The sequence below is a fragment of the Varanus komodoensis genome, unplaced genomic scaffold, assembly GCF_004798865.1.
Source record: "Varanus komodoensis strain SLA01 unplaced genomic scaffold, ASM479886v1 scaffold50, whole genome shotgun sequence".
Lineage (NCBI taxonomy): Eukaryota > Metazoa > Chordata > Lepidosauria > Squamata > Varanidae > Varanus > Varanus komodoensis.
In genome coordinates, this window is record NW_025336088.1 from 451,066 (window position 1) to 478,629 (window position 27,564).

The following is a 27,564-nucleotide window of genomic DNA, read 5'->3' on the forward strand; positions in this document are numbered from 1 at the left end:
CTAAGGAAGAAGATAAGAACTAGTTATGAAATTCATTTCTCCTATCTTATATGACTCTCCTATAAAATGCCAAATTTTTAGGACATTTGGCTTTAATGTGCCTGCCTGCCCCTTAAGAGTGGCTACCCAGAGAAGGGCCTTCTCTGTGGTGACTCCCCTGTTATAGAATACACTCCCCAGAGAGGTTTGCCTGGCACCAACAATTCATTCTTTTCAGTGCCAGGCCAAAACTTTTTTATTTTCCCAACATTTTAAGGTTTAAATTTTCATTTTAATTGGGATTTATAGAAGATGATGCTGTGCTCTACTTTCTTTTATTGTAAGACTGTCCTAAGACTCTTGGTAAGAGGACAGTATAGAAAAGCTTTAAACAAACAAACAAATAAAATAATGTATTTTCTCTCTAAAAGACTGTTTTCACCAGAAGCTGACAATTTGGGGGCCTTCTCCCGTATCAGTGACTCATGTAAAAGCAGGTATTCCTTACTCTTCCATGTACTAAACATCAATCTTTTCTGGTCTAAGAGCAAAGTTAGCTATCCAGAGGTAAAAAAGAAAAGATACACGAAAAGAAGCTACCAGCACTTTGAGCTACTACTGATTTAATGCTTTAATGGGTGGGCTTCCTGCCAAGAAGCTGTCCTTGCACTGCCCTGTGTCTGTGGAGACCCTTCATGGAAGGAAGGATACTCACCTCCAGAATCTGGCGCAGTTTGGTAGAAGCCTTGAGTGACATCGAAGCAGCGATGACAGCATTCAGCTGCTAAAGGTGGGAAAGAGGCACAGTAACAACATCATCAGATCTCCTGCTTTGTCCAACAGCTTTTGCTGCAAGGTTCAACGTTCATTCTAACCATCGCACTTATGGGATTTGGATCTTTTACTACAAATCTTGAAGTAAGATTCTAACTTTTGAACTGTGTACATATTAGATTCTGGGATAGTGTGGGGGGATACAGTGGTGCATCTTGAAATGTTTTAAGTTTAATTCCCACTTTCCCTTTATATGCATCCCTTGAAACTTCTCCCTTTTGAATAATCAATATTATATTTCATATTTTGTACACAACCAGGGAAGGAAAATTACTTCAAATACCTAGGCATTGCTGCTGGGGGCAATATGCATGATCTTACAGGGATCTGAACATGGGTGTTTGCAAAGGCAGCATTTTCCCTGCTCTGCTTTAAACACACACTGGAACTTTTCACTGATGCCCTGTGGTACTATAGATAGTTACCCACATGGAGGTAACTTTAGGCAAGGCCTAAAGATGCCTCACCCACTAGCACAGGTTGGCCAGAGGTCAGCTCCTTGGCAGTAATTTCAATATCCAGGACAGGCTCTAAATGTAACACATAGACATTTTCCACAACTGGTCATCAGGAGTGACTTGACTGATGAAGATTTTAAACACGTTCTACTCAAAGACATTGGTCCTATTCCAAAACTGTTGCATTTTAAAAGCTGTTGCTCCTATCTTATTTCACATGTGCTTTTCACATCCCTGCCCCAGCAGTATGGAACGACCGAATCTGCTTTGCTGTGTCTGCAGCTTATGCGAAGCTGCACTCAGCCCTCTGTTCTTGCTAAGTCATCAAGCAAGAGAGCAACTATCTTTACATCTAGCATCTTTCATCCAAAAACAACCCCAACATTTAGGAGTCAATGTGTTATGCCCATTTTACCTACCTGTTACAGCCCTACCCCCGGCATCACCTTGCCCAAGACACCATATGGTTGCCTGCTTCAGCCCCTTACCGGGAGGAGGAGCTGCACTGTGTCTCCAAAATTGCCAAGGAAGATCATGATGTTCATGCGTTCTGTCAGCCGAGGAATTCTGCTGAATTTAATCATGAACTGGTCCTCGTCCGAAAGCTCATCCAGTGGACGCTGCTCCTTCTCATACTTATGGATCAACACCAGTTCATATTCCGTAGGGATGAAGCGCATCAACAACTCCAGAAAATCAAGACTAAGAGATTGTTGGTCATATCTGAATGGAAACAAGGCAGACCAGGCCTAATCAAGTTGGGTGGAAGAAGAGTACACAGACTCTTCTGTAAACAGTAAACTCCTGTAACTAAGTCAACCCAGATCCTTGTTCCATGTTCCACAAAGAGGAAACTAAATGCACTTTTCAGCTTCTCAAAAGTGTTAAAAACAATGCTCCAAAGTCTTTTTGAGCACGAGTTAATCACTTTATGAAAAGAACAAGAAACATCACCTGAGATTCAAGCAAAGATGACATATGAGTGCAGCCATTTGTGGCTAAATTTAAATCTAGCCTTTCTGTCAATAAAATTTGAGGAGAACCATAATTCAGTGGCATATTCAGTGAAAAGCATCTCAGAAAACAGAGCTACAAAGGATACCTGCCTGCTATCTCAGGAAGCCAAGTTGGCTTGAGGATTAGACAGACTGATGGTCTGACTCATAAAAGGTGGCACTATTAAATAGCCCTTAAACCAGGGAGAAATGATGTATATTTAGGGGGGGGGGGGCAAATTGGCTGAAGTGCTATAGAATGTGGCACCCATCCTAAACAAATTGAAGGATTCACCTCAAGAATGGGTATCATCTGTAAGATCAGAATTCCCTTTCTCTTCTAGTTTTGGGTATTCCTCAGCCTGCATGTCTAACAGGCTGGGAGCCAGGTATAAAACCACTCAGTTAAGGTCAGGCTGAGGTGTTACTCATGGGATCCTAAGCCCAGATTTATTCTCTGGAGACTCGAGTGTACACTGGTGAGAACTGGGTGTGTGTGTGGAGGTCCTTATCGTCTAATTGTTCTACATAGAAAGGTTTCAGGGGGGTTGCAGATGGGGAAGAAATGGTTAACTCTCCCCTTTCAATGTGTTCAAAATGCCTCCCCTTGCAAATGATCTCTTCCAAGGACATTAAGTGTAGAAGAAACTTTTTCCATTGGTTTAGATGATTTGGGGCAGGGAACAAATGAACTGAACAACATATTTTGTTTAAGACATAATTGGCTGGCTTGCCCTCCTGTGAAATTTAAATAAATAAATCATCCTAGTAATTATTTCTACATCTGCCTATATAATGATAAATTGACATGTGAAAATTTTATGTGGGTTTAACTTTTGTGGGCTTGGTCCCTAAATCTTTTAAGTGCCTAGCAACAGACTTGATGGTCAGGTGAACACTCTTTTCAAGGCTTCATTTCTTATGCGTGCACATCTGCAGAAAGTGTCATCTCCTCTACCCACCTTATTGGGAAAGGAAATCAGTGAGAAAATGGTTCCTGAGTATACGCCACTTACGTCTGAATGGCTTTACAAATGCCAGCGATGGAGAGCTGTCCCTTACGGAGTGTAATAGCTAGGTTCTTCGCCCGGTTGGATTCAATCAGTGTCACCTTACTGGGGGCCTTCTGAGAGGACTTTGCCTTCAAGGAACTTATCTCCAGGCTAGGGCCTTGAGCTCTGGTTTTGAATCTTTCCTCAAAGTCATTCATATCAAGCTCCTGCATCAAGAAATAAAACAAGGAAATAAGGACTCCTGAAATTTTAATTTTAAACATTTCCTTAAAACACACACACACACAGAGGGGTGGGGGAGAGATTGAGAGAGAGAGAGATTTGTATAAAATCCATTCCACTTTCTAGCAACTATTCACAGGCTTCAACAAAAGCAGACCAAATATCCAAATATCTATTTGAAGTTGGTGTTGATATACCACCTGTTCATATATCAAAAATGTTGTAAGTTTAACTGACTGCGATGCAAGAAGTGTTTATGCTTTCAATTTTGTAATCCATTTTAAGAATGAAAAGGGTTATTCTTATTTGTTAATTTTCATGAAGCAGCTAAATTATTTTATAAGTGCATAAAAGTGTTCTTATTAACTAGGCAACTATTGGACATGAAGCAAAAGTTTCTGCTTAAATTAGATGCAGCCTAAGAGCCATAGACCTGCCAGATAGATGCCAAAGCAATGACTCATTGATAGGGCATTTAGTGGTGGTTTGTGACCACTGTACCAAGGTACCATCACTGCTGCCATATGGTTCCTCTTGCAAGACTTGGTCTGGTGCTCTGGGCTGAGTGGCAAGAGGAATGCTAGGAGCAAGCGCTGGGTGGAGGAAGTCTGCACAGGGCAGCAGTTTGAAGTCAGTCCCATGTGTATAACTGAAGGCGTTTCACTGAGAGAGGACGAGCAGGAGTCATCAGAAAATGAACTAAGTCACAAACAGAATGGAAAAAGGAGTGACTTGGGAATTATTTTTGCTTCTGAAATATGGAACGGAATTGCTCCGAGAGCAATGGCTATCCTGGATGAAGGAAGCGGAGCTGGTGCTGGAGAGCGCTCAGGTCACTAATCAGGCAATCCGTCTCTTCCTGGACTGTGATAGTGGATCACCCACCCCGCGGACACCTCCTCCTGCCAACCAGCAAATGAGAAGAAAATGGGGAGGACAGATCTGGTCATGGACTTACCTGAAGGACCTTTTCGTCATTAAGATCGTTGAACACGGTCCCACTGATCTGGTTAGGCTTCAAAGCCACCCAGTTGAAGACAGGCATACGGAATTTGGTCTGGATTGGCTTCTTGATCTTGACAGCTGCCCAGGCATAAGAAGGACTGTGAGAGCTTGACCACACAGGCCCCAGCCCAAATTAGGAAGGTACATTTTAAAACACCCATCCCAGCCATTTTGAAGAGTCATTCTTTGCTGTTGTCCCTTTCAGCTGTTTCAAAATTTTAATGTTTTTCTTTCTGATTTTCTGATTTTTATTGCATGGAGTGTTGTGAATTGCTCAGAGTGCTTCAGCTGTGGAGCACCACAGAAATGAACTACTATTGGTTCATTCATTGAATACTTGGATTAATTAACTCATTAAAACTCATGATTTAATCAGTAAATGTACACATTCATACATTGCTTATACAAAATTTGGGCACAGCAAATGCCATCTTCAGAAAGGCTCTCCTTAATTTCTGCTCACCTGGACTAACTCTGATTCCTGGCAGATTTGCTCCATCACCCATTGGTGGAGGGGGAGGGGGTGGAGGAATTGGGCCATCTAGCACCTGGAGGGGTGGCGGAGGGGGCACATTTTCTGCCGCAGGAAGTGGTGGGGCAGGTGGTGGGGAACTGGATACAGGAAGGGGTGGCGCTGGAGGAGGAGGGGGAGGAGGAGGAGGGGGAGGTGGTGAGCTTTCCTCTTGTGAGACTGGAAGAACAGTGGAGCCACTGTCTCCGATGACGGGCAGAGGTGGGGGTGGTGGAATTTCTGGAGCAGAAGGAACAGGAGATGTGGATGGTGAAGGTAAATCTGGAAAGAAAAGAAGCAAAAACTCTTTTGGTATAAAAAAATAGTATCTCATAAAGTATTTGTGTGATTGCAAGGAAAGAAGAAAGCAAATGCACAGATGGCTTCCTCATCTCATCCATTCTGGGCATAAAAAACAAAGGGGAATCAACAGAAGTGCATTAAAAGAACATTTGAGACTGTTACAATGAGTAGCTCTGTTTTCTGTAAAGAAATACATTCCTGCATGGTAGGTGGGGATTCCTCAGCAAATGCAAATGCTAGATTCAAGAGCTGTGGATGAGGTGTGCCATTTCACACTCCTGGTATGTTCAAACATACTGAAAGAAAAAAGTTCCATCCTGGCCTGTGCCTCGAAAGTGAAGAACACAGAGCTATTTTCAGACATGAGAGCATTCAAAAACATGATATCCTCTCCCCCACCCCCACGCACACACCTGCTGTTTGATGAAACTAGGACAGGTCTCCCCAGATTCCCTGTTTCCTCCCACAAAATGGCTAAACTAATGATCTCCCTTGTTTGTTCTGTGGGACAATACCTGTGCTGGTGGATGACGATGCTTCAGTGGGAACCGAGGATGGAGCCACAGTTTCCACAATGACAGGGATGACCTCAATCTCCATGATGGCTTTGCCATCAAGTCCACGCAGGATCCGGATTAGTCCCTTGTCTTCTAGCTCCTCCAGTTTGCGCTCCAGGGCAGAATACTCTGGGGATTGTCCTGTCGCTTGAGTCTGCTGCATTTGTAGCAAAGCTGGGGTCCTCTGACTCACTTGTTCCTGTTTGTTCTGAAAAAGAGATTAGAAGACCATAACGTCTGGATGCAAAACGCATGAATTTGGGCAGATCTGGGTTCTGAGCTTTATGCAAGTGCTGCCATCATAGGTGGTCAGATCAGAAATCTAACCTTTCTATTTTAAAAAACCAACTCTGGGATTTTTAGAATTCAGACAAACATTCTCTGCACTGCTTAATAACAACCAAATCATTCATGCCAGTTTCGGCAAGTAAGGTAGTATGAGGATCAGATTCCTTCATGATCGCACCATTATGCTTCTGTTCTCGCACACAGATCCTGTGCATTTCAATGGAACAAGAAGACAACTTTCCATTGTGTTTTGCTCCACATACCAGATCTGAATGTTTCCAGTCGTGCCATCATTACTGTGAAGTGAAACTGCCATCTCAGGCAATGGACAAGGAACACCAATAATGATGGTAGGACTGGAGAGTTGTGGGTTTCCTGTGCACATCCTGGAGCCATTGCTCTTGCCACAGCTGAAAAGAGGATATTGCATAAGCCATGACTCAGTCTGATAAAACAGGGTTCTTTCAATTCCCTTTGGGATCAGTTCCAACCAAAAGCCCCCACAGTCAGTGCCTGCCTGCTGTCATACCTGCTCATCACCTGTTGTCCTTGCCCTCAGGGCGTCCAGCTCACGGCGTGACTGGCACAACTGTTTCTCTAGCTCAGCAACCTTGGCCATGGATTCATTTTCTGTATTCTGAAGTTTCTCTGTGAGCTGTGAAGAGAAGCATTGTCTTGAAAGTTAATTGCAAGAGGGCTAGACACAGAAGGGGAAAAGAGAGAGGACAACAACCTGATAACTTGGGGGCAAATCCATACAGTCCCATTTTTCAGAAACAGTAAACAGATCATCTGGAATCTGTTCTCCTCCTTGTGACCAAGTAACAGGGAAGGGTCTTCCTCACTCATCAAGCCACCATCCTAAGTCAGTGTCTCCCGTTATTGTATCCACCCCTAAAGGAATTGTTAGTCAGCCCCCGCACCTGTCCAACTTCCTCCTGCAACTCCTCCACATGCTCCAGAACGGCATTTTTGGTTTCAGTGTCCTCTAGCAGGGCACCCACATCAAAGATGTTGTCCAGGTAGGCTTGGATTTGCACCTGCAGCTTGTCACTCTCTGTATCACGCAGTTTCTGATGAGTCAAAAGAGGGAGAACTTGATATTAAAAGTAGAACCAGAACTTATTCTGTCACATAGCAAGGTAAAGCAGCTACAAAGAAAATGGGATGAAGGTGAAACAAGATAGATGAAAGCAAAAAATGATGTTTGAATGGTGCATTAATGTTTTTTTCAACATGTTGGTACCAAAAAACGGGTACCATTTGGGCTCGGCTCCTGGCATCAAAATGCCTTGTGCTGGCAATAAGCAGAGCTGAGGTGGCTACTTCTGCCATGCCTTTTAGGGACTGAAGGCATATTCATTTAATGAACACACATTTGAAGGGCTGAGGGTAACAATGTGTTAGTTTGAAAGTTGCACATCAGCCTTGGGGGGGAAAAACCCTATGGGACTGATTGTCCAAAATGAATGTTTCATTAAGGAAACAGATGCTATCATTAAACAGTATTTGCAATTATTCATCAATCCTATTTGCACCCCCAGTTTCATTTACAGCTGGGGCAGGCAAAAGGCAGCCTGCGGACCATATGAAGTCCGATTGCCCCTGGTGTGTCTTTGCAGTGCCTCCCTGCAGTGCCCTAAACAGCAGCAGTGGTCAAACAGGAAAAAGTGTCTTCCCTCTGAAATTTGTTGACAAGACATTGCTGAGTGCTCCATAGTGGCTTGCTCACATGCAGTTAAAAAACAGCCACTACCACCACTGGGCTTTTTTGCTGCTGCCAAATTCAGTGGTGGAGCAACAGCGGGAAACTGCAGAGCATATATTGCTCACCTTGTCTGTAAAGGAAACCGGGGGCAGAAATTCAATAAATGACTCCACCTGTCTCTGAAGAATAATTATCCATTTTCCCTGTGGGGGGCACAGTCCAGAATGGGTTAAAACTGCCTCCCTGGAGCCTCCAAAGTGCCCCACTACAGGCACAGAGGGCAGCATATATGGAGGTTATTCCATTTAATTCTCACAACGATGTGAGAATTGGTTGTGCTAACAGACAGTGACAGCCCCTAAGTTCTCCCTAGGAGCTTCACAGCCAAGCAGGGATTTGAATCTTAAGTCTAGAGACTTAAGGCCTGCAGCATACACACTAGAGAGGGAACACTTAAATTACCTTTAAAAAATTCCTTTGCTAGCTTACACCCAGCGGTATGCAGGAGGAGAACAAAGAACTTGTTGGGTGTCTATCGGTGCAATGGCACCCTCAGAAATTTTCCTTGGCACCTGCTAAAGTTCACCTAGGACCATTTTCAAAGATTTTAGTTTATCCCTTAACATGTAAATAATGATAGGAAAAAGTATGCTATGGAGTAGTGTTAGCATGACAGCTTTTAAAAAATATCATATTTAAGCCACAGTAGAGGTGCTTTGAGACAACTCATTTATTGTACAACAGACTAATCTGTGGAATATTTTTCTTGAGGGGGGCAGGTCCAAACACCTATTTTATGGAGGCATGGAAGTCCAGGTGTCACCTTCCATTTCCACTCTTTCCTGTTTTTCCACTGTATTCCACTAATTTATTTTAATGGTTTCTAAACCACTTCTTAGAGTAAAGCCTCCCAAGATAGCACACAACAAAACGTGCAACCAAAAAAGACAGAAAATCTGTTAAGACTGGGAAGATGGACTGACTGAATAATGCTTTTTGATTTATAGCCCTCAGGGTGATCGATCTACAAGCATCAGAAGCATACAATTGATATTCCTCCTGCCCTTACATACTTCAGTTCAGCTGATCTGACTACTGGGAAAAATGAGATATTTATACATCATATTAACATCAATAATGACATACATTTAAAGTTCTGTTTATCAAATAAACCTTTTAAATCAGTTCTCAATTAGTTTAGGGCAGCAGCAATGTTTCCAGATTTCTTTACAATTAAAAATTCTTTGGAAAACCCATCTCATTTCATATCTCTTCATGACATTTGCTGCAGTCTCACCAAGCAATCTGCAAATTGAAAATGCTATGGAAGTGAAGAGCAATTAAAATAACCACTGTAAATGAACATGGATCTATGCACACAAGCCTTGTACTCAAGTCACAATAACACCAGCTGAACATTTCCACTGCAACTGGGAGTAGATCAACAAACTACAAACTTTCCAACCATGGGTGTGATGTGGGAACCTGGAAATCAGGCTTGTCTCTGTTGACAAGTTGAAAAGCTATTGCAACATATTCTCTGTGAAGAGTGTTCAGAAGTGTCAACTGGTGCAAAATATAGCAGGCAGCTAAGCAGCGCAAGTTCTCAGGACTATATTCCACCTGTTTTGAAAGGTCTGCACTAGTTGCTGAATTATTTTGGTTTTAACCTTTAAGGCCCAAAGGGGACAATCTTATGGCCTCCTGACATCTTTTGGGGAGCAAAGGATTTTTTGGAGTCCCAGCACCAAGGTCCTGTGAGCAAAATGTTGGAACTTTGAAGGCTGAGCTCCCAGCATTTGTGTGGAAGGAACCATGCTGGCTGCCTCTCTGAGGTTGCAAATGCATCTCAGGGAGGAGGGAAAGAGGCATGGCAGGGGTAGGAAGGAACTGCGGTGCAGCTAAGGACATATGCCAGTTCCCACGGGCACCCCAACCTCCTTCCTTCCGCACCCCAGTGCTTCATTAAGATGTCAAAAAACAGTCCCCTAAATAAAACCCATTGTGAGAGATAAGGTGGCGGCAGAGATTGCTGCCACTGTGCCTTGCTCTGTGCATTGGATGTATGCAAGCTTCTGAGTCTGGAGGCTCACATGCATCAAGGGTGGGAGGCATTGGACCGCATCCTTAAATGGATCAGGGCCTGGCTATCTTAAGAAACTGCTTGGCTCACTCTGCTCCTACTAAGATGTGCAGGACAGTCCCCTTTTGAGGGCACTATCACCCACAGAGACTGTTTGCCAGACACATATGAAAGGAGAAATTACAGAATGCACTCCCTCAAGGACGACGCGTACCATTTTCTCCTACTCTCTTCACCTTTGGACAGCATGTAAAAGGCAACTTCTCAGTTTCAGCTTTTGTATGTAAGTAAAAAGGTTGTGAAGTTTGTAATGTTCTTGTTTTTATCATTGCAAGGATTCATTGTTTCCAACTGTTGAAAAGGCCTTGATGGCTTTTTAGCAGATATGGCAATATATAAGAATCATCAGCGATTGCGAGAACCAAAGAACAAATATGGTTATTGCTCTGGTTTGTCTGGGGAGAGACCCCAACATGTGACATTAAAAAAGCTAGAAGTGGAAGGTCCAGGGTTCTCTGAGGTACTTCAGCTTGTAGTGGGGGCCATCCGGCAGCATGTACCAGAGCACTGCTTGTAAATGCTAAGGCAGGGCTCTCTGAAACATATGGACTAAGCCACATACACGCATACATGTGCACTCACACGCAGAATTACATCTTCCTCACCTCCAAGAACTCATCCAATCCCAGTTGTGTGAACTCATATTGCAAGAAGACACGGAAATTCATGTTCTCTACTGAATGAACCACAATATTGATGAACTGCATACAAGCCACCTGGATGTTGAGGAGGAGAGAGAAGTAAAGAGCATAGTTAGGTACTTCTTTTTATAATTTCTTGGGCTGCTCTTTGGTGGTTAGAACTATTCTGGCATGAATGAATTTGAATAATGTTTCATTATCTGTTTTTTATTTGTTTCTCTGGCTGGTATCTGTGTCTCTTAAACAAACTACTGCCCACTTAGTCTTTAGGTATTTTTTAAAAAGGAAGTCTATTGCTATGTAGTTCTTAGGGTTTTTTTTAAAAAAGGAATTACTGCAAAGTTCTTTATTAAAGCTGAATCTATCCAGACACTACGGTGAACCTCTAAATGCCACCTTGGAGGAAAGCTTGAAAAGTGACAATGAGCAAAAAGGCCTTTCCAGTGGGATGAACTCCCCACTGAAGGATCTCCTTACCAAGGCCCACCATGTACCATCTCTGCCATCGTTTTGGTGCCAGGGTGAGCTTACTCTTTTCTCCTAGATATTTAACGACATCTGAAGCTCTTGAATACCATTATGGGGCTTGCCTATCAGCTGTTTTAACAAGTCTGATTTGTACTAAAATTGTTCTAGCTGTTAAATTGTTTTCAGATTTTGAAAACTGGAAAAATGCTGTGCTGTTTTTTACTTTTGTTTTTTAAAAAGTGGCCTTTGTTGTAAACTGCCTAAAGAGCTTGGCTAACTAAATAAAACATGAACATTATTCAATAATTATTCAATAAGAATAGTGTGAAAACATATAACAGCAATAAAGCTTGCGGATCCTTTTCAGAAAGGCTCTGAAGTCCTACAGAAATAGTTCTGATGAACCACTAATGAGCGCTGATTCCAGAGGTGCAATACCAACCAAAAGCATTCCTCTACCCAGACTATTTGGCCTCCAAGTTCCCTCCCACTGTTCCTCTGCCTTGTCTGAATCTGTTTGCCTCATACGCTTTAAAGTCACCTCTAGGCACCAGTTCCGGCATTCAACAGTCATCCTAGGATCATTAAGGCACTGCTAAGTGGCATCTGCATGTTGATAGCACTTCAACCCAAATCTCCAAATGACATTTCCCATCTCCATGTAAATATTGAAAAGTATAAGGGCTGAGATGGCCAGTAGTCATGGGGGCAGCAGAAGCCCCTTTCTGAGATCATTTATCCAAGAAGGAATAGAACCACTGTAACACCATGCCTGCTATGCCTATGCCTAGCCCAGAAGAGCTGTCTCAGATACCACAGCTGATGGAACTGAAACCTGCTGAAGGGTTCAGGCAAACCAACAGGGTCACACCCTCCTCTCTCCATTCCCAGCATGAGTAGTCTAGGGTGCTGACCAGTGCTGGGATGCCACCCTCTTCCTTTTCATATAGCACAAGAGCTGCTTTTAAGGATGCATTTTAAGATGCCTTAACTGGATGTTCCATCTGAAAGCCTCCAGCTTGCCAGAGGTGTGTGCCTCTTGCCTGAGCCAAAGGCAAGTGTATAATGGCTCTCAGCCTGTAGTTCTCAGCCAGGAACAATGAGCTAGCCAGTAAGAGTGCCTTTCCATGGCTGAGACAAATGGGAAGAGAAAGGCTGGCACTGGCTACAGGTGGCCTCAGAAGAGCAACTGCTGCCCTGGGAAGTGAGGAAATCTGATGGGTTGTCTAGGGGGAGCATATCTTTGGCCTACTGTAGCCAGAGTATCCCCAGGGTTGCAGCTGAGGAACAGACTACTGTAGCTTGTGAGTCAGAGCCAAATGAGGTCTCGATGGGGCAGGGAGAGCAGGCTGTGGGGGTGGGGGAAGCTTCTTATCTGCACATGGCATTCTTCTGAAGCCTCCAAAATTACACATAAGGCAACAGAGTGCTGCGTGTAGCCAGATCACACAGTCTCCAGGAAAACAGCATCTGTGCTCTAATCCCTTCCTTCATTTCTGTTCACATATGCCCTGAGCAATGCTACATTATTATTACATTACGTTTCTATACTGCCCATAGCCAAAGCTCTCGGGGCAGTTTACAACACACCCATCCAGATTTCAGCCAGGCCCAACCCTGCTTAGCTTCTGAGATTAGGCAGGATCAGGCTGTTCAGACTGTACAGAAGCTACATGAAAAGGAAAAGGATATTTTCCAACCTCAGAGCAACTGCAGCTCTAGCTCCCCTGACCACCGTCCCATCCCATCTCATTTAACGTCCTCACATTCTGATGATTCCTTGTTTCCCCACCTTGCCAAGCGACACTCTGTTGTGAAGCTGGCCCAGAGAAATGAAGACTATACTAACCTCAGGACATAGATGTGTTCTGTGAGACCATACAGAAGGGGAGGGGGAGGCTAGACACATTTTTGGCAACAGACACTAATTTAAAGTTGTATCTAGTTTGTCCCACCCCTTGGATGAACACCTTAATTGTGGTGAGGGGGTTTCAGGCTGTCAGAGGAGAGCAATGCTGCCAGGAGGCCATAATTTCTCACTAGGCTGGTCTCCCAGCAGGATTGCCAAAGGCAGAATGGTCAAAGCAGAGACATCCAACTAGGACACACCCACCCTTTTCAGGAGTAGCAATCACATCAGCAGAAGAGAATGGGTATCTTTCATGGTGATGGGGGCAGAGAAACTTCTGAAGGGCAGCTGCTAGGCAACAGCAATAGGTGATGGCAACATTGGTGGAGAGGCTTTCACAGACAACAGCAGTGACATGTGACACTCAAGGTAATCGGGATAGTACTGCACTGAAGAAGACAATGGTAGGCCACTTCTGAATATTATCTCTTTGTAAGCCCTACAATGAAACAATCCAAATGAAACAACAGATGGTGCCAGAAGATGAGACTCCTGGGTTAGAAGGCACTCAAGAAGCTATTGGGAACAGCAAATACAAGTATAAATAGCCCTGTTGCTAACAAAGCAAAGCTGAAAGGAAGTCTAGGGGCTGACATGCACAGAGGTACAACTGAAGTCTGTATCTACAGTTGGAATCTAGAACGTGAGAAGGATGAATCAAACCAGAAACTATAAAGCAAGAAATGGAATGGTTAACATTATGGTACAGTACTTGGTGTGAACAAATTAAAGTAGACTGGAATAGGAAATTTTCAGTCAAACACTGTTTTATTCTGGAAATGACAAACTCAGAAGAAACGGAGTGGCTCTGAGGCAAGGTGTAGTACAGGCAGTGAGAGTCTATAAGGCAATTCTTGGGAAAAAAACCTATCAGCATAAGCATCATTCAGATCTGTGCTCCAACAACAGATGCTGAGGAAGAAGAAATCAAAAGCTTTTAAGAGGAACTTGATAACACAACAAAACTATGATATGTTGATAATTCTAGGTAACTGGAATGCAAAAGAAGGAAACAAAGGAGCATCAAATGAGGTGGGAGAATTGGGACTATGAGTCAAAAATGAAACACAAGAATGAATCTTAGAATTTTTTGAAGTGAACAATCTGTTCATTGCAAATACACATGTTAGGCAACCAATCAGATGGCTGCACACGTGGATGTCATCCAGTTTCCAATACAGAAATTAAATAGACTATGTAATTGGAAGTAAGAGGCGGAGAAACTATATCATCGCTGCCAAAATGAGACCAGCAGCAGACTGCAGTATGAATTCTTAATCTCAACCATGAACTCTTAATATCAAAAATTAGTACAGCTGAAAAAGATTACTTATAGAAGCATATCACCAAAATACAACTTAAATAACATTCCTGAGGACTTTAAAGTACACACAACAGATTTTTATTAGTGAACGCATCAGTTGAGCATGAACCAGAAGAACTGTGGACAGATACATTAATAGGGAAGAGTGTAAAAGACAAAAAAGGCAGGGAGCCTGGAAGGATGATGGAAAAACAGTCACAATTGCTAAGGACAGCTGACAAGCAAAAGCAGGAGATGACAGAAATAGTGCCAGAATCCTGAATGCACCTTTTCAGCAACTACCGCATAGAATTGAACTGATTCCTGAAGAAAGTGAAAGAAGAAAGTGCAATAGCAGTACTGTAGCTGAACAAAAAGAAAAACAATGACTACGGAAGAATTATGCAACATTAATGTCAACAGTGAAGAAATTTATATTGTGAAAGATGTTGCACACCTTAGCTCAATCACCAATTCAAAGATACTGCAGGCAAGAAATTAGAAAAAGAAAGACTTGGAAGGGCAGGGGAAAAAAGAATGAGAGAAGATCATCCAGTGTAAAGATGTTTCACTGGAGACCAAGCCAAGATCATCCACAATATTATATTCCTGATCTCTGAGTATGGATGTGAAAGCTGGAAAGTGAAGTAAGTTGACAAGAAGAAAATAGATGGATTTGAAACATGGTGCTGGACGAGAGCTCTGCAAATACCCTGGACTGACAGAAGGACGAACAAGGGAGTCCTAGGTCAAACCAAGCCAGAACATGCCCTGGAAGTAAAAGTAATGAAATTGAAGCTGTTGTACTTTGGACACATCCTGAGAAGGGAAGACTCACTGGAGAAGGCAATAATGTGAGGAAAAGTCAAAGGCAGGAGAAGAAAAGGAAGATTAAATGTGAGTTGTATTGATTCCATAAAGGATGCAAGCCCCAGCCTTCAGTTTACAAGAGTTGAGCAGGACTACAAGGGACAGGACATTTTGGAAGGCACTCATTCATAGGCTTGCCAAAGTCAGAAACAACATGATGACACATAACAATGTAACAAAAACAACTAGTTTAGCCCTCCGAAAATGACAAAAAAGCGGCTGCAAAAATTTTAGTGTCCACAGTTAGACTCGGTGCCCTTTGGATAATCAATCCCTCAATGATTTTGATGCTTGCTTCTCTGTAACAGAAAGGAAACTTGCTGTCTCAGTCTACCTTTATGACCTCTTTGCCTCCTCTGAACCTGCACCTCATAACTGCCTGACAGATGAACCGAAATGCAACAAGTTACAGTTTTCCCAACATGAATGTACCATTTATTAGGCAATTATGGAATACACAAGAGCAGTTCTGAGACTAGGGGAAAGGCTAGCCTACTCACAAAGGCAGGTAGGGTGTTTCCATAAAAGGTCTTTAACGTGCTATCATCCTGCCTCATTCATGGAATTGGATGTTTAAGGCATAACCCTATTGTGTTTTCCCACCACTTTGTCTGTCTTTGCTCTTACTATGGAAAATCTGTTAAGGAGAAAAGTGCAGAATCGCTGCACTGTGCCTTCTCACTGCTAGCAATAGCTTCCCTCTTCTAGGCACACTACTAGTCATGTCTGCATGCATGCAAATGCACTAGGGAGGAGACACTGAGGGCAACCAAGAAGCAAATCTAGGTTCCCCTTCCCTGCTCCATCCATTACCATGAAATCTATGTTGGTCTCTTCATTTCGGAAATATTCCATCAGCTTTTCAAAGCGGTTCTTCTCACCACAGACCTGTAAGGAGAGAAAGAGAACCAGTCAGTTTGGCTGGTACCAAGGATGTGCATTGACATAGTGCAGTCTAAAAGGACTACATGATGCCAAACTGAGGACTCAGATAGCTTATCCTCTGGTTCTACCATTACAAGGAGCTGTTACGGTACTGATATCCTCTGTGTCTTGACACCAGCATGGCAGATGACCAGAGGGTGGCACTGTAGCTCTTAGCTCATTGGGGTTCAGATGACATGACTCACTGGTTTCTACCAGACCCTGTAATGTTTCTGAGAAAGCCATGGCTAGTCAGTCTGAGAAAGCTGTCATGGTTAATACCAAAACTGCCACTGGACCATCCCATTTGCTTCTCTGTTTCTCAGCTTACCGACTGGCCAGCTTGACTACTTGCCAGCTCATGTGTCTACTAACTTCATCTTCTCTAGCATGCTTCCACCTTCTCTAGGCTGCTAGTGTCCACACATTCTTGCTAGGTATTGTTTGGCAACTGCCCACAAGAAGAAATGCATTCCCTGTGGACTCTTTGCCTCTGCTTTGCCCAGTTCCCACCTGCAACTTGGAGCCATCAGTGATGATGAATATTATGCCCAAGGTATGAGAACTTGGTACCAGCAGAAGTAAGATATTTGGCAGCCTGAAAGCCCCAAAGCATGCGATCTACAAGCAAACATCAACATTTTACAAACACACTAGTAACCTCTCTCCCAATAGAGTTTAGGTAAATGCAGCTGCTTTCTACCCAGGGGCCGTCTCTACTATGTTTGTGTGTGAGTGCATATGTGCGCATACTTGATATTTCCTGTTTTAATTTAATTGTTCTGGATTTATTTTGTTACTTTTCATTTGACACTCTCTGTTTTCAAGACTGTTGTAGGCTGCAGATTAAAAAATGACACAGAAACGTAATCAAAAAATAAATAGATCAGCTAACATCAAGATAATAAACTGGAGAGTGGGGGGAAGATAGTGGGATAGAAATGGACAACATCATGGGTTCATCAGGTCCCCTCTTTGCAGGTTTTCAGAAAAGCTCTGAGGACTCCCTGTTTTGTAGGCCTTTTACACTTCAAGCTTGTTGGTTGTAATTACTACTTTCATTTCATCTTATTGGCCCAATCACTGAATTTTATCATGCCAGCATATGCTGCTTGATTCTGTGCACTTCCACACCCAAGCACCTGCTTGGCTCCTCCTGCCAGCAGAAGCAACTGAACAGGTCAGGCATTCCTAGAAAGCCTCTTCCCAGAATTCCCAGTGAGACAGAGTTGTGACCCATGAAAAAAACTATTGGGTTACAACTCTGGTTTTCTGGTGGGGAGATAGGAAAGGGACAGGGATGATTATGATTTTGTAAGGAATCCAAAACAGTTTATATTGTTCTCCTCTTCACTATTTTATCCTCACAACAACCACATGAGGTAGGGTAACTGGTTCAGACTCTCAGATTCATGCTGACCAAAGTCCCTGGCTTGTTCTCACTAGCAGGAGGAAACAAGCAAGAATGACTGGGTTGACTTGCACACATCAACACAGATTTTTAAAAAGATGTCTCAATATGGCCGTTGTTTTCTACTGTTTCCTTCATTCCTTTATTCAAGGAGGGTTCCACCCTTCAAGATAGCCACTCTTAATGGCAGTCTAAACCTTAAGAATAGATAAACTTGCTCTGCTCTGAATTAAGCAGCTTTGCACATCTCACCAGAATACTGTGCATGTTCCTAGATCAGGAACTGCAGGAGTTAAAAAAGGGTCAACAAGAATGATAGTCACTCTCCCAACACTGGAAGAGTGAAGAGCCACCTACTGACAAACTGATTCTAAAAAAGAACTTGGACTGTGCAGAAATGGACAGATTGACTTTGTCTCTGAAGGAGAAGGAAGATACAGATTTCTATCAAACCTGGGCCTCTTTTTAGTATTGGCTAGAGAAACGGGACTATGCATAGATCTAAATATGTTTATAGTTTAACATAAAAAGAAAAAAATGTGGGCGGCTGACCTAGTAGGTCTGATGTTTTTGATGATTGATGACTTTTTAGTTCCTTTTTTGTTAGGTTTGTTAAAAATAAAACTTATTCCAAAAAAAAATGATAGTCACCCTGGCTACCTGGGTCAATAAGAATTATATTCACCCTCTGTTGTCTGATTTCCTTATAGCCTTAAAGAGAAGGGGAAGAAGGAAGGCCTGTGAGAGTCCTTTTGGCCATGGTCCTTGTAGGGTGCCCAGGAAGACAGAATTGTTTTTTTGACATGGCTTGTACAGAAGAACAGTTGATTGTTTGCACTCCTGGTAAAAAGGCACATGCCTGGTATCTCAAACCTGGTGGAACACCTTCCTCTGGTATCTAGCCCATTTTTACTGATCTTACCTGAGAGCCAGGGAGCAGCTGAAGAGAAAGGCTCAGAACAAATAAGTGAGCTTCTCCACAACTGAATGTGAGGGTCGAGCTACATGTTACATTAAACATGTACAATGTTTGCTTGTTTGTTTGTTTTGGTTTACTTAAAAGACATTGTGGGAGCCCTGAACTGGATTAGAACGGCAGCATACAGGGAGGAGAGGCTTTTTGCCTCCCTGCTGCTCTCCTTAAAAAAATCATCAAATGCCAAATCAGAAAAGTAACAAAGGTCTTTAGCATGCAGAAGTGAATGCAACTTTTTTTCAGGAGAATGTAAGATGAGTGACACATTAGTCTTTTCCTTCTCAAATGCTGGGATTCTGATCGGTCATCCCACAACTGCAGAGAGCTTCATAATACATACTTAATGAAATGGTTAGTTTGCACCTCAGGAAGTGGTGAGGAGGAGGTGAAATTACAACAGTGAGGTACATGTCCATAAGGTCTAAGGAGGAGGCTAAGATATCTCAACTGTTCAAGTTCACAAAGACAGAATGCTGGGAGGATTTTCTAGTGATTAATTTGCTTACTCTTTAGATCTAGAGTTCTCATGCCCTTGACTTTTTTGGGGCTGTGGAGGACAAAGAAAATACTCCAGAGAACTGATTGTCCACTGGAACTGATGCTGTGGCTTGCATCTTGATGAAGTGATAGCTTGCTTGATCATGGAGACAGAATGAAACAATCTGAAGGTACATAAGGGGATTCCAGGGAACAGTTCATAAGGCAAGGGGTGAGGAGACCTTCTATCTGTGGACATGGCTAAAGGCAAACTGGCCATTGCCAAAGTGTGAGTATTACCAATTTTAAGCTTTCTTGAGAAATATCAGGACAAAGCTTCTGTGTGTCTACTCAGGAGTAAGCATGGCTGACTCACCCAGGAACTTCCTTGCTAGCCCCCACCCACTCTCCTAGAGAAAGCTCATAATTCAGCCATCAGCTGATCAAGAAAGGATCAGAAAAAGCCCAAAGGTCTCATGCTTGTACCTCCAAGTTTCCAGCTCATCAGTCATTTTGGTTTTCACATTTCATCAGAATCCACCAGCAAAATTGTCTCAAAGGTCAAAGCTGACATGGTATCATGCACCTCGTGAGTTTAGTAAAATACATCCGGGAAAGAAATAACATTTCTTGAAAATGGAGGGGATGTACTTTTTATTTGAATGCTCATCCCTGATTTCAAAAGAAGGTAGCATAAAGCACAGGACAAATTCAAGCTGGACAGTTTCTCCCTCAAGATGATGTAGAAAAGGAGGTTTAGAGACAGAGTTACTCTCTGCCTCATTGCTGTCTACAGCATTACCAGGGCACAAGCTGGCTGTGGGCAGCAACACGACCCTCCAGGGAACCGATGCAGCTGAGATGTGTGCCCTGCTGCTTGCTTAGGATGTTTTCTGTGCCATGTCAGGAAAAAAGTGCAACTCACTGGCTGGAAAGGACAGGAGCTTGGTTGCATGGTGTACCGCAAGGGTCAGCAATGTGGTACCCAGGGGCACCTCTGTGCCCACAAAGGTATGATGCACCAGTTCTTGTTCTTCTACATAATCAAGTTTCTTACTAGCAGCAGGGACTGCTTCAAAATAAAGCTGTGGGCTCCAGTTTCTCCCATTTCTTTCCCCATGAATGCCTCTGGGACAGACTTTATTACAAAAGGCAGATGTTGCTTTCATCAACAATACTCCTATTTTGTCAGTTTCTCAAACAATGAAGTTATGGCCCCAGTACCTACACATCATCAGCAGGAACCTAGGCTGCAATTTCTCAGGCCCTCTCCCACCAAGCTGATGCAAGGGGAGAAGAGAGATAACTGAGGAAATATCTTTCAAAAATGTGTTTCACTCAACAGTAAACAATTTTGTTTATGCAGAGCCCCCAGAAGCACTGAAGAAAAGCTAACTGGAGATTGGTGACTATCTGCCAAGCAGGAATTAGACTTTTTAGCCTTGCCCTCTGGAGGGTTGGCCAGCCCATCTAGGAATGACTTCTGTCCACAAGGAGAGAACTTATGAACATTCACCTCTGGAGAACACACCTTACACAAGTTAATGCCAATGAAGGCTAACCCCCTCAACAATCACTTACAGTTCTCATATTGAAAACAAAATTAAAAGCGGCATCTCCCCTTCTCCATCTGTATATTGGCACTGCCAAAGTGGGATTCTATTAAGAAATACACTGACCTGTGGAAGAGCCAAGATGTGCTGTTGAATGCAAATGAAAATTCTTTCCATAAATAACACTGATCTCTAACAATCCAAAGAGGGCAATTTCCAATTCCTGACTATGGAAACAGCACTGGCCAAGTTCCTGAGCCTATGGGACCATGCCCTTTAGCACCCAATTATCAATTAATGCATATACTCTGCAAGGAAAGACAGTCACAGGATACAGAAGGGCTGAGGTCATTTTCCTTGAAGAGTTTAATGACTTAGGGCAGGGATTATTGTATGCATGCATATAAGTGTTCCTTCCTTGAGCTATTTGATACAGGAAGGACAAGGTACATGAAGAGGTATAAAGAAGGTTATCTTGTGGATAGCTAGCTGGTCCTGGATCTAGGAAAGCCATGTTCTGTCAGCTATTATTTATGCAACTCTAGCCAAATTGCATCCTCAGTTTCCAACTTGTAAAATGGGAATGAGAGACACACCTCAAGAAGTTAATTACAAAAGCAAATATATTAACAGCAAAAATTATTTGTCAAATGCTCAGTAATGAGAGTGAGTTGTTTCAGAGCACAGACAAGGTAATAATTTCTGAGAAACAGTTATGAAATGGCAGGCATGGAATTGTGCAAAAGAATAAAAGCCTGAAAGAAAGTAGAATTTCACATGAAACGGATCCTGTGCGAAGTTCCTCCCTTCCTCCATGCCCAATTTGCTCAACCCTGCTGGAATTTAGATGAAATTTGTGCCTTTATGTTCAGTGTCTCAATTCCATTTCCTCTCTCCCCAAGCTTTGGTGCAGACCATCTGCTCCATGGGCAAATGCTATCCCTTTGTCAGATTTGGAGATCAGTTTATGAAGGCCAAAGGCACAAGTTTCCTGTCTATTCCTACTTATTCATCTAACACATCTCAGTTCCGGCGGGGGGGGGGGGGGGGGGGGGGGGGTTCTGGGTCTTCCCAAGGTGTTTGATAAGGATCAAATTAGGCATCTGTGCTGGATTCCTCCCAGTACAAATATTAGTGTCAAAGAAGGAATTTTGCTCAATACCGCAGCATGGGAGAAAAGGGATGCATTCACCTTCTATGCCCACCCTAGTCTTAGGAATCACCTGCAGCCCCACCAGCTGGTTCAACTTTAACTGCAGTTTGGCCTTAGACGAGAAGGAATGCCTTCTTTATTAGAATTCAAATACACACAATTCTGCAGTGAGAGGATTCCCTCAAGTTTGCTTCTGCTTCTATTTCTAAGAGCTATTTGAAATTATATACAGTCAGTCCTCCACATTCGAGGGGGTTAGGGGCACAGGATCCCCACAAAAGTGGAAAAACCACAAATATCTCTAGCCTACCCCCAAACCTTAACTCTTAATAGTGCTGACCATACATATACTGGATTGTTTCTCCCTCTCTTTCTCTCTCAGAACTTGGTCTGATCCAGCGGGGAACCTCTTCTTCATTTACCACATTATTATATTCTTATGCCCTGCCCTCCCTTTTACACACCAGCACCTCCTCTTTGCACCAAGGAAATTGGGAGGGATTTCCCTCTCTGGATGAGTGGGACAAGAAGGCATGCTTTGGAGGCCCCCTCTCCTTTCACTTCCTCACTTTCTCTAAGGTGATGATGATTTTCCCCAGTAGGGCACAAAATTTTTTAAAAAAATCCATTTAATTACTTTTGGCAAACCCATGAATAATCAAATCTATCAAAGTTAAGCCCAAGAAAGTTGGAGTACAACTGCAGTGAAATTGGACATATTTAAGCAAAACATATGAGAGCCCTAAAAATGGCACCTTTATTGCAAGGCAAATTATTAGTACTCAGGGTCATGTGGAGACAGAATGGAAAATGCACTCTGCAGAGGGAGCCTGCTTCCATCTCTGAGACACTCACCACACCCTTATATTACTAGGTCTGTGTTCCCAAAATTCTGATTGCTCAAGCACACTATTCACTGAATTACCTTTACTTTGACCTGAAAAGGTTCACATTTAGGAAATGTAAAAATAACAACTCTGTACTTGAAGGGAAGCTCAGGGGTGGTGTTTTGGTAGGACATACTGTTCCAGGTTTAAAGTCTCTGATGCCATGCAATTCCTCTGCATCTCTGCACAGGGAGCAATACAGTGGACTAATCAGGCCCAGTGCAAATTTGCCCCTCCATCAGAAAAAGTTGGCTGGGAGGAGACACAAGCCCAAACAGTGATTCATGTGGGGATTCAGCAGGCAGCCTCTTCTGTGGATGTGCTTTGAGCTCAGCAGGACCATTAAGACAGAACTTTGGGCCAGAAATCCAGAGTTTCACTCAGAGAATGAACAAGAGGAGGATTTAAACCTTTTGATCAAGAGAAGTAAAACATGTCATCATTGCAAGAGGGTTTTTCTGCATAACCTGTCATTTTACTGAAGTTTCTTCTTCTATTTTCATTGCAGGGGGCAAAATGTGTCTTTTACATGCTTTTTTTTCCCTCTGGGATTTATATTTCTCTGCCTTTGTATATATTTTATTAAACAAGCAAAAGGTGCAGCTGCAGTAGAACTGCAGTAAAGCAGATTCAGGATTTTCCATGAGGCTTTTTTCCCCATTTAAAATTTAACACCAGACTTTCTCTCTCTCTCTCTCAAAAAAAAAAAAAAAAAGGAAATCTATAAAAATGGCTAGAAAACACAGAAAAGGCCATGAAAGATTACAACATTCTGAAATGACCCCACAAAATTCTAAGTGTGAAGAGAAGCCCTAATTCCAGAGCATAAATTGACCTAACTGCACTTTTGTCTGGACTCATCAGATTGTTCAGGCTCCTGCCTTGCCACATTAGCACCACGCATTTGGTGAATGATTGCTCTAGCTAGAACCAGCACGTCGGAAAGGGGGTGGAGTTCACAAACCTCTTTGAAGTTGTTAAAAGCTGCCAGGATGATGTCGTGCCCTCCTCGGACTAAGCAAACAGCAGCCAGCAGTTCAAGGACAAGGGCTTTAGTCCTGCAATGAGAACAGGGAGGTGAGGTATGAATGGGGCACTTTCCTCCTAAAGCCACTAGGTAGTACGAGGCAGGGGCTGAATTAGGTAATAGGAGGCAGTTCATTCTTTCTCTCCCCCAACCCCTTTCCAAAGCACCCCATCTCCATGATCAGGCAATAGCATCCTTCATTTCTCTTTACTGTTAGAAAAAATTAGATGTGCAACAGAGGAAACTGCAGCCACACCCAACATCTTGCTTTTTACCAGCAGCCACCTGGAAAATCCCGAGAGAAGTGAAGGTGCTGAGTATGATCTCCAGGCAGCATGAGCATGGAAGCATAAAAGGAAGTTTAATAAAGGGTGCTGCTATCTGGTAAAATGGAGAGAGAGTGGGGGGGGGGGGGAGGAATTGTGTGTGTGCATGTGTGTGTGCATTTCTATGTCCTTGCAGTCTTTTTTTAAGGTGTTGCTAGTTTTAAAGCCCTAAACAATTTGGGGCCAGTTTGAAATCATCTTCTTCAATACACCCCCACCCCCAATCCTGGATTCTAAGATCCTCTCCAGTAGAGTACAGTAGGCAGAGCCAGATGCAATTCAGCCCTTGGAAAGGTACAAGATCAAGCATGAAAAATCCAAAGTCCAAAGAGAAGCCTGTGGGAGCCTCCCTTAAAAGCAACTTCCTGTCCTAATTAACCAGCTATGCTGATTTACAACCAGTTGCAAATTAGCCCCACTGGAGCTTGCTCTCTGTCATGGGCAATGGTGTTTCATCTCAGTGTTTTTTAGCATGGCCTTCTGACTGGGTGGGTTCCTTGGACTTCAACTACCCACATCGACCACCCTTTTAGACACCTCTGCCTGTCTTGAACGTTTGGCTCAATAAATCTAAACTGGACTGGTTCCTCCCTTTGGTTGCATCCTGAAGATACCTTAGGCTGGGCTAGGCAACTGTTGATAAAGGAGCAGGATACTTTCTTATTTTTCAAGCATTTTAGTCATTCAGTTTCTCTGTTTGTAAAATTGTTATTGTATTTTCAACTCTTTACACTCATATTGGTTTTTTCTTTGGTTCTACACTGTAACTTTTAACTTTTAAAAGTTTTATATATGTCTTATTGTGCTACATTTCCTGGTTTTAATTGTTGTGAACCACCCATAGTAGGTTTGAGCAGTATAAAAGTGTAATAAGTAAAACGCATGCATCTAGACCAACAATTCTCAAACTGTGTTCTGCAGAACCCCAGCAATCCCCAAAAGCCTTGTAGGGGTTCCATGAATAATCTCAAAAATCAGATTTAAAACTGATTTTAAAATGAAACCACATGAGGCCAACTATTCAATTGTCAGTTGGCATCCAAGCAGCAAACAAGGAAATGCATCATGTCATTTGGTTCTTAGGACTCTGTTGCATAGTGCTGGGAATAACTGAAAGAATTTATTTTGGATATTACAATATACTTGCTTTATTCATTCATTATCTTTAACATGTATTCTTGTTATTTCCAAACCTACTACATTATGCAAAGCACTCAGGCAATAGGAGCAGATGAAAGAAAGAATTATGTGAAAAAATGTCTTCAGAAAGGTTCCATGACCGAAAAAGTTTGGGAAGCACTGATTTAGACTGTACCTGCTGTCCCATCAGGCTGCTGGGACTCAAACCTAGATCTGGTGGTCCAGGTCTGATGACACCCTGGGACCATCTATTCCTGAGAGCAAGGATAGACTGTCAGAATGCTTACCTGGGGTTCTTATTGTTGAGGCTCAGGGTGATCTCATTGACACAAGCTGGATGGTTCATCACAAGGCTGAACCCAGACTGAAAGGAGGGTAAGAGAGGATATTATGAGCGAAAGTGAATCTGGATATCTTAGAAGCATGATGGGCTGAAGATGGAGCACAGTTAAGTGCCCCATTTGTTTATCTATTTATTAAATTTATATCCTGCCTTCTTCCATTAAAGAACTCCAAGTGGCTTACATCATTTTCCTCCTCCCGCTCTCAATCTTATCTCCACAACAATTAGCCTGTGATGTAGATTGGACTGCATGTTTGTGACTGGCCCAAAGTCACCAAGTTGCCTGCATGGCTGATTGCACACTAGAACTCAGATTGCCTGAGTCCCAGAGCTGTGCTGTTAGCCATTATATCACACTGCCTCTTGGTGTTCCACACTGGCTCAGAGAATGCATCCTTTCTTAGGCAGAGGCCATGCCACAAGGACATGAGTGGGAACAGATGGCCAAATCTGTAGCCACTCGCAGCAGAATAGTAGCTTCTCCTCTCTTGGGTCTGGGCATAGAGAAAGACTGGACACAACGCTTTTGTCAGGTGACGCATTTGGCGTTTATGTTTATCCCACTTCCATCTCTGCCCAAAAGGTCTTTATATTATTCTACAACCTGCAAATCTGTTTGCCCCGTTTGTGGCAGCAGGACAGTTCAAATGACTGAACCCATCATGCAGAGCAACACTTCTCTCAAGCCTCTTTCATCCAGGTTCAAGCACATGTCTGTCCGCACGCTATTATGATATGCACATCCCACACTCCCCAGTCACATCACTCCATCCAAGACAGGATTAGCGCCGTCAGGCGACACTTTTGTCACATACAGAATGCCATAAAATGGCCTTAAATAGGTAAGCATTAATACAAGACTGATTTATTGAGAGTTATTCTGGGCTCTTGGGGCATATATGCTCACCACAGGAAAAACACGCACCACTGATCCATAAAGTTCAGCATTGGTTCCCTTGCACTGGCTGGTCAGAAGTCTCCAAGCAACCCCACCAGCCAGGCACACAAGTATTTGGGCTCCCGCCTTTCCAGCAGCTGGCATTTGGGAACAAACAGTCTCTGAATGTGTAGGTCACATTTAGTTCTTATGGCTCTGATAGGACTTATGATTCAGAGGTAGAAAAGGTGGTGCCGTCCAGATGTTGTTGGATTACGGCTCCAATTATTCCCTCTGAATTTGGAGGGCTGAGATACTAAGAATCAATTTCCTTGTATACCACACAGCTTCTGAGTCTCCTCTCTCCACAGCAGCATTTACATACCCTGCTTGGTTAACACCCAAGGACATTTCAGAAGCAGTTTCTAATTGGTTAGTCCCAGCTATGTCCCTTTTCCCGAAGTTGTACAACACGTTTCCAATCATTGTTCTCAGTCACCTGATAATTCATGATGGCACGGAGGCACATGATGCAAACGTGAACGTCATCCTTTTGACTGACAATGCGTGAGTTCCGCAGCGCCTTCCTGCTGTGTGCCAGATTCATTCTGAGGTAGAGATAAATGTAAGGGGTGAGGGTGCAGAGATAGCTGGATGAGAAAGGATGCCAAACAATTCTCTGCCATCTAATTGTATAGACAAATGCAAGAATTCAAGGAGCAAGAAATTGTGCATGGGGATCAGGTTGGACAGCAGGGCTGCTGTATAAAATCTCCTTTGCTTCTACGGCACCACTTCAAATTTTGTCTGGAAGGTACTGTCACCAATGAAAAATTCAAGTCCAGTTTTTGGTGTTCTGCATAAATAAGAAAGAGGCTGGTGCTGGGGGACTCAACAAGCCCTGGAAAGTGGGCACTATAAGTGCTTAAAGTACTGCAGAAAGATGGTATTTATTGGGAAGCTCTGTAAGATTGGGCAGCAGAATACAGATTGTGGCTACATGTGCTGAATGTGGTAGTTGCTCTTCAGGATCCTAAGAATCTAAACCTTCCATCGACTTTAGAAAAGATTTCTAGATCTCATGATTTCAAGAAACTGAAACACAGACATAAGCACAAATTGAGGTGGCTTCAGAAGCTGGGACTTCTTCACTCAGCATGGTCTAGTGCCTCCTTTATGAATGTACCACATCCCTTCCTGCTGCCTCTGAACATCAGTTCCAATTTCCTATATATGACAGCAACAAAACTGGAACTATTTTTA

At 43.0% G+C, this 27,564-nt stretch overlaps 1 protein-coding gene across 2 annotated transcripts in view; it reads right to left on the reverse strand.

Moving 5' to 3' along the window:
• FMNL1 (formin like 1) overlaps nt 1–27,564 on the reverse strand; it is a 115,846-nt gene that overhangs the window by 26,288 nt on the left and 61,994 nt on the right. Inside the window, exons 7-19 of one of the 2 annotated variants that reach the window (XM_044446925.1) lie at nt 26,801–26,909; nt 25,369–25,445; nt 23,553–23,646; nt 16,021–16,095; nt 10,622–10,732; nt 7,089–7,238; nt 6,695–6,820; nt 5,836–6,076; nt 4,970–5,299; nt 4,460–4,584; nt 3,283–3,485; nt 1,760–1,994; nt 695–763 (exon numbers count right to left, since the gene is read on the reverse strand). In XM_044446925.1, coding sequence (XP_044302860.1) covers nt 695–763; nt 1,760–1,994; nt 3,283–3,485; nt 4,460–4,584; nt 4,970–5,299; nt 5,836–6,076; nt 6,695–6,820; nt 7,089–7,238; nt 10,622–10,732; nt 16,021–16,095; nt 23,553–23,646; nt 25,369–25,445; nt 26,801–26,909 — 1,945 coding nt within the window. Of the gene's footprint in view, nt 1–694; nt 764–1,759; nt 1,995–3,282; nt 3,486–4,459; nt 4,585–4,969; nt 5,300–5,835; nt 6,086–6,694; nt 6,821–7,088; nt 7,239–10,621; nt 10,733–16,020; nt 16,096–23,552; nt 23,647–25,368; nt 25,446–26,800; nt 26,910–27,564 lie in introns of both variants that reach the window. The other variant, XM_044446924.1, reaches the window with a different exon arrangement.